Raw genomic sequence first — 11546 nt, forward strand, 5'->3', positions numbered from 1 at the left:
TAAATTTACGGTGTGGCTATTTGTTCACCCCGAAAGTGTGCTTGGTGCGAAAGTAACTTGAAAAATGACTATCTAAAAAATTTGTGTTGCGACAAAAAAAAAAAAGTAAAACTGTCACGACCTTCAGCACGCATTGAGCTATGCAGTCAATACTCAACGAGCCTTCCATCAAGTTTTTTAAGCTCCCCAGGCCCTCCAGAAAGTTCATGAGACAAAAATTCTGCTCAATAAAATGTTCTCAAGGTATCACTCTGAAACTTTTATGGAAGTATCAGGGAGACATTCTAAACAATTGTGCCAATTTTCATCAAAATCCATGAAGAAATCGGGAAGTTGATTTTCAAAGCCACATCCCCCCTTGAATCTCAAACAAGCTCAATGGCACGAAGGGTGACTTGATTCTCGCGCGACCACTCTTGGAGATAGTTTCGCTTTCGCTAGACTCTGCTTGTCCCGGCACTGAACCCCTCAAAGTATACGGCGGCCAACAGCTCTCTTGGCACTGATAGCGAGCAAGCTTAGGGCAGCACCAGAAACACTTGTCGGGCACGCTTTCGGTACCCAGTCATGTGAAATTTCGCGAAAGTGAAACTATTTACGAAAGTGATAGCCTGAGGAGACCGCCCAAGGAAAGCTCAGTCTCCGCTTCAGACGACAATGATGAGTGAAGGTAACTAGTCCCTGAATTCCGATTCCTTGAATAAGGGTACAATTTTTTTAAGCCTGCGCTTCCTAGTTTTTTTTTTTTTTTTTTATGGTACTTGAGATGCGTCGTGCAAGGCGGGTTAGGCGTAAAATTGCGTTGTATAATCGAGGTTTTTGATTGCATTATTTCTTTGGGGATTTTGCCAGGACCAAACCAGTTCGTCGTAAAATGCGGTTCGTCGCATGACCGGGGGACGTATAATCGAGCTTCCACTGTACTTTGTTTAGGTGCTTTAATGAAATTTCTACATTCGTTTTCTACTTTGGACACATAAAGAGTGGGTGTGCATTTAATTTGAGGGCATGTTAGACTCTGTCGAATGCTCTCAAATCAATCTGCGGTGTGCTTTGCAATCTTTTATGCATCTTGTTCAATTCGTCGCGCAGGATAAATCAATCAGTTTTGTCGGTCCTGTCAGGGTCGAATTAACAGAAGTCGACTTTACCTGGGAAACTTATTATTCATGTGAAAGTGCTATTGAATAATAAAACACACTAAGCATGGCTCAGTCTCAAAAGTGTTTACAGTCGCCGACTGATAATGTGGACTCAACGAGGACTGCCTAAGAGTCCGAAATATCGGATTTGGCAGACAATGAGCGACTTATTCCAAAAGTGGCCAGAAAAGGTGTGTCGTATTCTCAGATCGTCACTTTCGGGGATACTTCATCTTTCACTCATCTTTTGCACCGTTCCTTATAAAGGTAATCTCCGGCAAGTGGAAATAGCGAGCCAAGATGGTTGGTGCCTCTCGCACGTCTTGAGTTGGTGGTCGAGTAATCTCAAGGTTCTGAGAAACGGTGCGAAGCGTTATGTGACAGCGAATTCATAGTCACCAAGTGAGATCTGTTCATGTTGGCCTGAGTGCACATGTGATGTTTTTTTCACCGATCTCGGAGGCATGCGGGTGTTAAACGAGATGGAGAAGGCAGGCGCATGGCAACACAGCAAACAGATTTTTAATAGCACGCATACTCAAAACCAAAAACCTCAAACTAAAAATCAAGCACACTAAAACATAGCGAAAAAATACAAACACATGTACGACTTAAGGCTTAATACATTAAACAAGTTCTAATTCACGCCTACACTTGTCTGTGGCGGCTGATCCCCCAAAGTCAGGCAACCCTGTACTGTCGCTGAGACACTACGAATAAGTCACCTTGCTGCGCTCGTCGTTGCACGTTTGTCCGAGTCCGAAGCTCGTCGGCTCACTTTCTCAGAGTTCAGCGCTCTCTTTGATTCTGTAGTCGTCTCTGCCTTGCCGTCGGCCCGTCGGTGTGCCTGTCTTAGATGCCGGCGTCTCAAACTTCGTCGGTGAAGTGGCACGGCGTTGACTGGAGCCACCTGGATAGGCCTAGCATCGGGATGCGTCGCAACTTCTTCTTGAGTGCCGACGTGGCATCCCAAGGAGAATCGAACGTGCCGGTCTGCCGCGGAAGAGGGATCCTCTCTGGGGTGCCTGGTCCTGCCGTGAGAGGCTGCAGCCAGTCCAGGAGCCTCACTCGAACTTGCCAAGGTCGACGGCCACACCTTGGACGGCCAACGTCACGGACTCAGCCAGTCCCCCAAGTCTCCCGTCGCCAGAGCGCAGCTGGCGATGCGACCTTCCTGGCCCGGAGCCACGTCGATAATCAACGGACAGCGCCGTTCATCCCTCGATTACGCCTCGGCTCACGCGCCTCGAGAGCTCGTGCTGTTCCGAACACCGTGCTTCACGTGCAGCTCTTCTTTTTCGCGCCGCAGGCGGCCTCTTACTTATGACAGCACATGACACCAATAAAACTGCAGATCTTATTTTGTGTAATTGTCTCTTTGACATCGCCATCAATGCTCCATCTTCCTGTCGAAATTGTGACTGTTTTTCATCAAAACGAATATGTGTATCTTCTTACCTTTTTGTTTTTGATTTGTGGGCGCCATCTGATGACAGCTGCGGGCACTAAGCGCGATCAGCTATAGCATCCAAGATTTATGGCGACGCACGACACCACCCAAATGTCAGATGCCGTAAGCCAATCCAACGCATTGCTCTCAGTATGAAGTGCACTGCACACGCTGGTGCTCGTAACCACGCTATTATGACCCGACCTTCTTGCGATTTGTTTGTAAGTGATTTCTGACGAGACACTATCCACCAGGAATGCTCTAGGAATGCTCTAGGAATTTGTGAAGTTGTTTTTCTGCTGAAGCTTTAAAACCTCGAATTAACAAAATTTGCTGATTTAACAAAGCTTTTCGCTGCAAGTGCAACTTTGTTATATTGAGGTATGACTATTCATATCCTAGCACAAAAAAAAAAGCGATAGTCTCATGATTCCGGCCACCGCGACTCCATTCTGTGGGAGTGAAATGCAAAAACGCGTGTGTAGTTAATTTAGGTGCACACCAGAAAACCTCAGCTGGTCAGAAGTAATCCATAGTCTCCCATTACAACATGCCTCATAATCAAACTGTGGTTTTGGCATGTAAAACACCTGGCATTTATTTTCTCATTTTATTTTATTTTTATGTATTTGCACACCCTTAGTATAAAACCATTGTACCACTTTTATTGTTTTAGTGATGACATGAAAGACCAAGTTCGGTTTTGTAATGTAAAACAAGTCAGTAATTTTCTTAATACAGTGGAATCTCGTTGATACGATCATCACGTGAACCGGAAAATAAAACGTGTCATCCGAAAGTCGTATTATGCAGAATCGTATCAACGAGATTCCACTGTAGTAGTGTTGTCACACATGAATGTGAAAATAATGTACTTGTTTCGAATGTTCCGCACTGTTAGTTTGTGGGATGTTATTGATTGCAGCAGAAATACATTGTTATGGTAAGCTACTTGAGTGCTCTGGAAAGCGGCAGGCAGGCAGGCCCTTCTGCATTTCATTCATTCGAATGTAATGCAGAATGGCATTTCTGCTTTCTTCTTTGAATAAATAAGAGCTTTTTGAAAATTTATTGCCATAGAATGTTCCATAAATGTGCCTCCAGAATTTAACTTTTTCTATTGGACACAACTTGAGGAGGCCATTGTTGATGGTTTTCTCCCCCCGTGCTTTGTATGCAGGTGTTCTTTTCGTCGGCCAAAGGCGGCACCTCCTGCCAGATCTACTTCATGACACTGAACAAGCCAGGAATGGCCAACTGGTAACCATGGTACCAGCAAGCTGCCTCTCCCCCTCTTATCGCCAGCAGGCATCAAACAGCATAGTTTACAATTACCTTTGAAGTGTGCGTTCACCCTGCTTGGGCAAATGCAGCAGTTTTTACATGTTTCTACTATAGGTATTAATGCTCAAAAAAAGCGTGAAGTTCTGTTACTGAAGTTTTATTTTTTTGCCTTTTGCCCGAAGCTATAACCCCAAGTGAGCGAACATTTAAGTTGGCAGGGGTAATTCAGGCCATTTCGCAGCCTTCAGCCTGTCTGTCAAACGTGTCGGTTGTAAGGCATTGTATGTAGACTTTATGAAGTCTCTTTTCGCTGGAGCTACCCGTCATTGCTGCACCCCTGAGAGCAATTGTATAGCCTCGCCTAGTCCCAACACATTAGCAGTTTTGGATTTTCATAAGGGAGTAACATGCTCGATTTTTCAAGCGTCAAGTTCGCCACACATAGCCTTATAATGTGAAACATCTTATAATTGCTTTAATAATTTCACCTTCGTAAATTAATTTCACATGAAGTGTCCCTTTATTCTTTTCTTTTTGCAGTCCACCTGGCAAATGGATTGCGTAGTAGTAGCAAATTGTAAGAGTACGAGTGAACAGCTGTGGCATTTTGCCAAGATGTATTCATCTTATCAGTGCCTCATCTTTCTGCTGATTCGAATGTGACGTGTGTATACCTCTACTTGCAGCATTGCTGAAACAGCGCTCTGTTTTGCAGAGTTGAAAACTGCTGCATTTGCCACAGCAAGCTTACTTTTGCCTGGGCCATTCGCTTGTGGCAACTAAATGATTGGTCAACTTAGAAAGCTCTTCTTTATGTGGGGCCATGCCATGTTTTTTTTTTTTTGTCAGCCAGTTGGTGCCAGGCTGTATGACTAGCTGCACTGTATTGACATAATGTGCTGTTAGCTCCTACTGCAAGTCCTTGCTGCTGATGCTCATGATTAACATTGTTGGTCCATCAAAACTGTGGAAAAAAGAAAGTGCTTTTGCCTGAGGGATGTGCACTGCTCTCTAAGCAGTAGCTTTAGTGGCTGCAAAAAAAAAAAAAGGAATAGAAACTGCAACTGTGGCCTTGTTGCAGAGTGGCAATGTAAAGTGCACATAGTTACATATCTACATTTTTGTTTGTGCAATACTGCTTGTAGTCGATCTGAGCAGTTGGACTTTGTATGCTGCTGTCCTTTCTACTGCTTCTGTCATGTGTGGTCCAAGGCATGGTTGCTCCCAAGTTTTCTTATATACATATATATAAATATATACATATATATATAGTCGTGGCATGTGAAGGCTGTTGTCTCCTTGGCTTTTGGTCAATGTCATGACCTGTATTTATCATGTACAGAATTCCTCTATTTAATTTTTATCGTCCTGTGCTGAGGGAATGAGAAAGGTTTTCTTTCCCCTGATTTTTGTTAGACTCCTTGGATGTTTGTTCTTGAAGTGCCACTCTAGAAACAAGACGACCTTGTGTTCTCTTAGCATCATGTTTGTGACAGTGTTTGATACAAATACGCTGGCAGGCCTGTATCAGGAGTGTGCATACTTATAACATGGGTTGCATTGCAGAAATTATTGATTGCAGGAATTATAACTCTTATCGTATAGATGACAAACAACTTACAAAGGCTGCTAATAAAAATTTATGATGGATGGTTGCTCTGTGCCAACCAGGATGTGCTGAAGCACCTATGAGCATTAAGTTACTGACCGGGCACCATTGCTTATTTCGTAAAAAAGTGACTATCATGAAATAGTATTGGTTTTGGCTTTGAATCGAAGGCCTAGTATCAGCTGTGCTTCTGCAGTCTGTTCCTTCCTGTTATCGCTGTAACGTTTTGTTAAAGTAGCAGACCAGGCAGTTTGCTACATTGGTATGAACTGAATTGCACCCACATGGTAGTGAACTCTAGCATGAGCTAACGCTCGAGCAGCCATTGTAATTGGTTACCGAGTTTATCTAAGCTAATAGATGTATGAAGCATTTATATTTGCTCAGAATTGCACAGTAAGCAGTTGAGCAGAGTGAAAAAGAATGGGTTTCTTGTTTTCCCTTGGGATGGCCATAAGAAAAAGCCCTCTCAGTTCCCTGTTCACTGTTGTACAGGTGCTAGTCTAACACCCTCCGACTTTGCTCTTTTCCTGCTTATTGTGCGTGCAAGCGCAGCCGTTTTCATTGCCTGACCTTTGCACAAATTCTTGCATCCGGTCTTGCATACTTGCTACTCTGGTGTCGCCCAACAAGCTGACTCGGAAGTGAGTGTGTTTGTAGCAGAGCCTGACACTGGCTTTTAGTTCATGGCAGTGGCAGCAGCTTCAAGAAACTGGGAAGCATTGAGTTATAGAGGCCCAAGCTTCGTTCTACTGTAGTTCCAGTTTGGGGCAAAACTTGCCCTCCGCGACCAGTCAGCTAGTGGAATCATGCATTGCTTTTGTCTGATGAGACCTTGTAGTTGCTCAATATATAGCCTAGCTGACCTGTTTAAACTGGGATGCTGAGCACAATCTCCTAATACCAATCCTTCCTTGGAGCTTGGCTGCCGCTAGTGTTTGTGTGCCAGCATTCGGCATGGTGGCTTGTGCAGTCACATTACTTCGTTCTAATTCTTCACAGGCTGCACAGTTAGAACATCCTGCAAAAGGAGCCTCATCTCCTTGCCTCCCCCTTCTCTTTTTTCTTTGTTTTTGTTCTGCAGTAATTTGCTGCAGTCATTATCGCGTTTGGATACAATAAGCTTTTGTTTCATTATCAGGCAGACATTGAGTTACCACAGTTCCAGTGTTCCTTATGCCTCTTTTCTTTATCACTTGAAGCAAATACTTGTTCATTTCATGCAGGGGATGGTGTATGCTTTTAAGTTGTGGACCTTGTTTTCTAACTAGCCAACATATTCATGCCCACTTCTGCACTCCACACCAGTCCCTGCTCACTTTCTCTCCCTGCCCCCCTCCTCGACATATAGCTTTTTTTGTTCATGTTTGCAATATGATGGCTTTGTTTTGTTGTCCTAGTTTATTGCAAAGTGCTAAATGCGACCATGTGGTTATGTTTTGTATATATTGACAGAAGCTCCTTTTGCTTATAGATTTAAAATAGCGAACAAACTCATTCAACAGCAAGCAGGAAGGAATATTGTCAAAGTTTGGTCAGCTTTAGCCTCAGGCTCACTGTAATGTCAATAATAGTGCCAAAGCCTTCCCCTCCTCCCTCCTTTTTTGATTTTGTTTTGTTACAGGGCTCTTGTTGCAAGTGGCACTTGATCCCTTTGTGTCTTTATTAGTTTTTTTTTTTTTTTTTTCATGCGTCCTGCACATGTCAGAGGTGCATCTGATAGTCAACTGTACGCAATGAGAAAATGTGTGTCCATGTACATAAACATGCGTATATGACATGATTTATGAGTAACTGCATCCCTTCGCATATTTGCTTGCTGGAGCATATATGGTACTGTAATAGAAAACTAATAACCCGTAGCTTATTTATGACTGACCACAGCACGGCCGCAGAGCTTTGGAAAATGTTTGCGGCACTTTGCCTGTAGGCTGCATTGTGCGCATGCTCAAAGATGTCCCCCTTTACGCTACACGTAAGATACAGTCGTGGTTGTATTTCTGAAAGCTTTCTCAGACAAGTGATAGGATGTCGTTGACACTTCATGCTTCACTGATTGCAGCCGAGACAGCCAGCCAGCAGCATCAGACGCATAATTGGCGTTTCCACCTGGCTGCATGCATTACAGCTTTGCGGTCGTGCTGTGTAGAGAAAAGCTGGAGCGAACCAAGGTGTACAATGGTAGACCCATATCTATTGAGCTACTTCACAAGTGTTTGACCAGGGCTATGTATACTGAATGATGTGTCATATAAGCAAATCTTTTGCAAGACGTTATCCCAGGGGAACTTTTTTAATGCATCTTTGAGAAGGAGAAGAAAAAAAAAAGAGCAACGACTATGTAACATAAACCTGCGATTTTATATGTTTTAGTGATTCTGTCAATAAAGTTTTACAGATTTTTTTCTGGTTTCATGTTTGGGTAGTCGACTACATTATGCTCACAGCATGTCCTTGCAAAGTTGTACTCCGGACATTTATGACTTAGCCGAACAGTGCAGTGTCATGTGAGCGCATTTGTCAGTCAGATTACTTTGTGTAATGGCTTAGTCTTGATAAGTGCATAATGTTGCAGTTGCAGGTGCTGTAAAACCTTGTATGAACCTAGACTAAGTTCATCCATCTTAGACTAAGTGAACTTAGACTGAACCCATTTTTTTAGGCCTGTAAAAAATTGTTAATGCCTCAAGGACATGAGTTTACAGGTGACATTTACCTTCGAAAAATGTTTTAAAGAAAAGTACCACATGATCACCATTTCTGATTCTTGTGAGATAATGCTCTCTTGTGCCTCATAAAAGTTGTCCGAGCAGACGCTGCACATCGAACTATTGCAGTCAGCAGTCTAGACTCCTTTTGTGGTTCCTAAGACGCCATATATTTGGAGTGTGGCAACTGCGTGCAGAATCCTTCTGTATCTTTTATTTTATACTTATTTCAATTCTGTGGTAGGCACTTGCACATCCATTTTCCAACATGATGGCGCCCGTCAACCAAATACTAGATCAGAATTCGAGCACCTGCGCGCATGTACCAGGTCTTCTCTGTCCTTGCCAGAACACTATAACCAAGGCCCTGTATGAATGCTTAATAGAGAGAACAGAAAGGCAACACTTCGCAGACTTCGTTCTAACCGCTGCTTTCTTCATCACCGCGTCTAAAACATTCCTGGAAAAACTCACTTTGCAATCTGCACATCCTAATTCTAGCTCACTCTACAGATTCCCTCATTTCTCTTAATCTCGTCCATTATACATCTGTCCCAAAAGCTTGCGCCGTGCACTTTTTGAAAAAATACTAGTCTGGTAAATCGTTAATGTCGTCAACGTCAAGATGAACCCCGTGAAATGGAACACTGGTTCTGCCTCTTCTTCCATTGCTGGAATCGTACTTGGCAGTCTCCTTGTCCTAAGCCCTTCAGTAGCAATGTCGTTTCTTTTTAAATTGTTGCAACCTCTTAATGCTGCATCCACAGCATCAGTTCACATTGTGGGAAGAAAACAAAAAAATTGTCACAGGGTGTTAAAACTGGCAAGGAGCACGGGTGTTTGAGCACGTTGATGAATTCGCGGGCCAAAATCTTGTGCACTATCAATGCAGAGTGCACAGAGGCATTGTTGTGGTGCTGAATCCAGTAACAAGTTTGATCACATAACAAACAATAAAAAATTTATATTTATAGATATATACAAGATAAGGCAAGTTACATAAGCATAATAGCCAAGAGGGCAAGGAGCAACCTCTACCTAGTCTTCATCAGTGCAAGCCTAGTGCTGCTGTCTCCTATCTCGTGGCATTACCCCTCAGGTGAAAACATGCGCATCCTCCATCAAAGCCTTCAGCTACGAATTCATGGTGCCCTGTGCCACGGCAGTAAAAGAAAAAAAACATAGTATGGCTGCGATTTCCATTTGCTCTCTCTCTCGCTCTCATTTTCTCTTTTTACACTTTTTGCTTTGCTACTTCAGCCTTAAAGGCGTATGTACGTAAATAGAATTGTCGCCAGTGATTACTCTGCAAGAATTTATTGCTTTCTTTTCGTCAGAACTTCTGCTCAGAATTGAAGTTTCGGTACATCTTAGTCAAACAACTTTCAGATTTTCCATCGGAATCGTGTGAAAAGATTACTTTCTTAAACCAAGTGCTTCTCGCTATTCATTTCGATGTCGGTGAACATGAGAGAACGCACTACTGGTGTCTTCACAGCCTCCCTGTAATCGGAGACACAGCGACACCCCCTCCCACTTGCTGGCTCACTACATGTCCCTTGAAGCTTCGCTGTTAAGAATACCTCTATGTTCTCACTCCATATCCCTCTTGTGCCACATTTCGATGGGGGCGAAATTATTGGTATGCAAAAACACCGGTGTACTTAAATTTAGGTGCACGTTAAAGAACCCCAGGTAGTCCAATTATTCCGGGGTCCCCCACTACGGCGTGCCTCATAATCAGATCGTGGCTTTGGTAGGTGAAACCCCGTAATTTGTTTTCCCCCTTGTGACCTGTTATTCAAAATGGGGCAAAGCAAACAAAAACTTGTTGCACCGTTTGTTGCAAAAGCTATGCATAGTTCAGGAATGCTGAAGTCGTGGTAAAGCTTGCTAGCCATCATGTCTCTCCACGGTTTCGGCATTTGGGCAACGTGCAGTTTTCAATAGAATTGGGGCAACTAGTTAACATAATGCAAACACTATGGTGCAAAGTCAATTCCAGGCCCCCCTGCAGGCCACATAATGGAGGGAAATGCAGACATACTTGTGGCTAGTTTTGGGTGCATGTTAAGTAATCCCAGGTGGTCAAAATTCTGAAGAACTCTGGCATTTGTCGTAGACCTTTATGTGTTGCTTTAGCGCTTAATGAATCTCTCTAATGGTAGAACAATAAAAATTCGTAGGTATTAAGGCAGAGTATAACATATTTGCACATGTCTCTGCATACTTGTGCGACTTTCTAGAATATAAAAGGTAGTAGCAAGTATTATAGCACTTCTGTAGGGATTGACACGTTCAAGCACCAGAGGCAAGCAGCCTGCATGCGCCCCTTAGCATACCTTTTGCATGCTTTCATGAGGCATCAGGGACAAGTAGACCTTAATTGTGTAATTTCAGCATTCTACACAATGAAGCGCAGCCTTTATGCTTCACAGATTTGGCAGCACTGCTGAAGTTTGGATTAAACGGCCTGAGCCGCCATTTAGAACATAGCTGGGTTGTCGGATTCGTGTGGAGGAAGGAAAGAAGCCGTTTCATACAGAAAAATGACATTGCACAAGCCAGGCGAGTTTTTTGTCCGCAGATGGTATGTACACCTGCTGCAGCTTCTGGACAATATTGGCGATACCTTTATTATAGTGAAGCCACAGGGCTGGTGAAAATCTTCGTATTAGAAGTTTCACATAGTATCTTATGGCTATAGTTGGCCCTTCAAGTTATCTGCGAGGAATTGCCGAAGTATTTGTTTTACACATTCTCTGAATGAACACGCTACATAAGGCTTGCTTCCCTAGTCGTATAGTGATGTTACCATGACAAGGGTGTACCATGGCTGGGGACAGTGATCATACCCCGTCAGCCTACAGCTCTGCTTCAATTTCTCCCCTTTGACCGTTTCGTGAATGTGATTGTTACTTTTAAGGGCTTAACACCCACTGCTACCCTGAAGATGCTTATTTATTCATTCTATCAATGGCGGCATTTACTTTTTTCCAGAAATAAATTGATTTAAGCTAAGACACCTTTGAAGTGCGATTTTCGTAATCGAAGAACAGAGAGCCCTAACTGTTACAAATAAACATTGTGCTAGCAGGGAGACGAGCCAAGGGAGGGCGACATATACCTTGGACGGAACACGCGGTTTTTGTTCCTATGTCTTGAAACACTAGCACAATTTTGCGATATCAAATATACAGACACTGGAGGCGCGTTCGTGCTACCCTGGGGTGCGACGACGCATGCGTTTTGGTCACGTGGTCTGCTGCTGGTTTAAAAAGGTTAAAAGGGGGAGCATGCGAGGGCGAGCCGAGGTTAGGGATAGGCACACAAGCTGCCAGCGCGCCTCATTT

At 43.5% G+C, this 11546-nt stretch overlaps 1 protein-coding gene across 7 annotated transcripts in view; it reads left to right on the forward strand.

The window, feature by feature from the left end:
* Positions 1-7889, forward strand: part of LOC119442407 (serine/threonine-protein kinase mig-15-like) — an 83491-nt gene extending 75602 nt beyond the window's left edge. For all 7 annotated transcript variants that reach the window (XM_037707271.2, XM_037707272.2, XM_037707274.2 and 4 more), the window contains one exon: positions 3773-7889. In XM_037707271.2, coding sequence (XP_037563199.1) covers positions 3773-3856 — 84 coding nt within the window. In that variant the 3' untranslated portion in view covers positions 3857-7889. The remainder of the gene's footprint in view (positions 1-3772) is intronic.
* Positions 7890-11546: the final 3657 nt, after the last annotated feature.

This window comes from Dermacentor silvarum, chromosome 2 (assembly GCF_013339745.2).
Source record: "Dermacentor silvarum isolate Dsil-2018 chromosome 2, BIME_Dsil_1.4, whole genome shotgun sequence".
Classification (NCBI taxonomy): Eukaryota; Metazoa; Arthropoda; class Arachnida; order Ixodida; family Ixodidae; genus Dermacentor; species Dermacentor silvarum.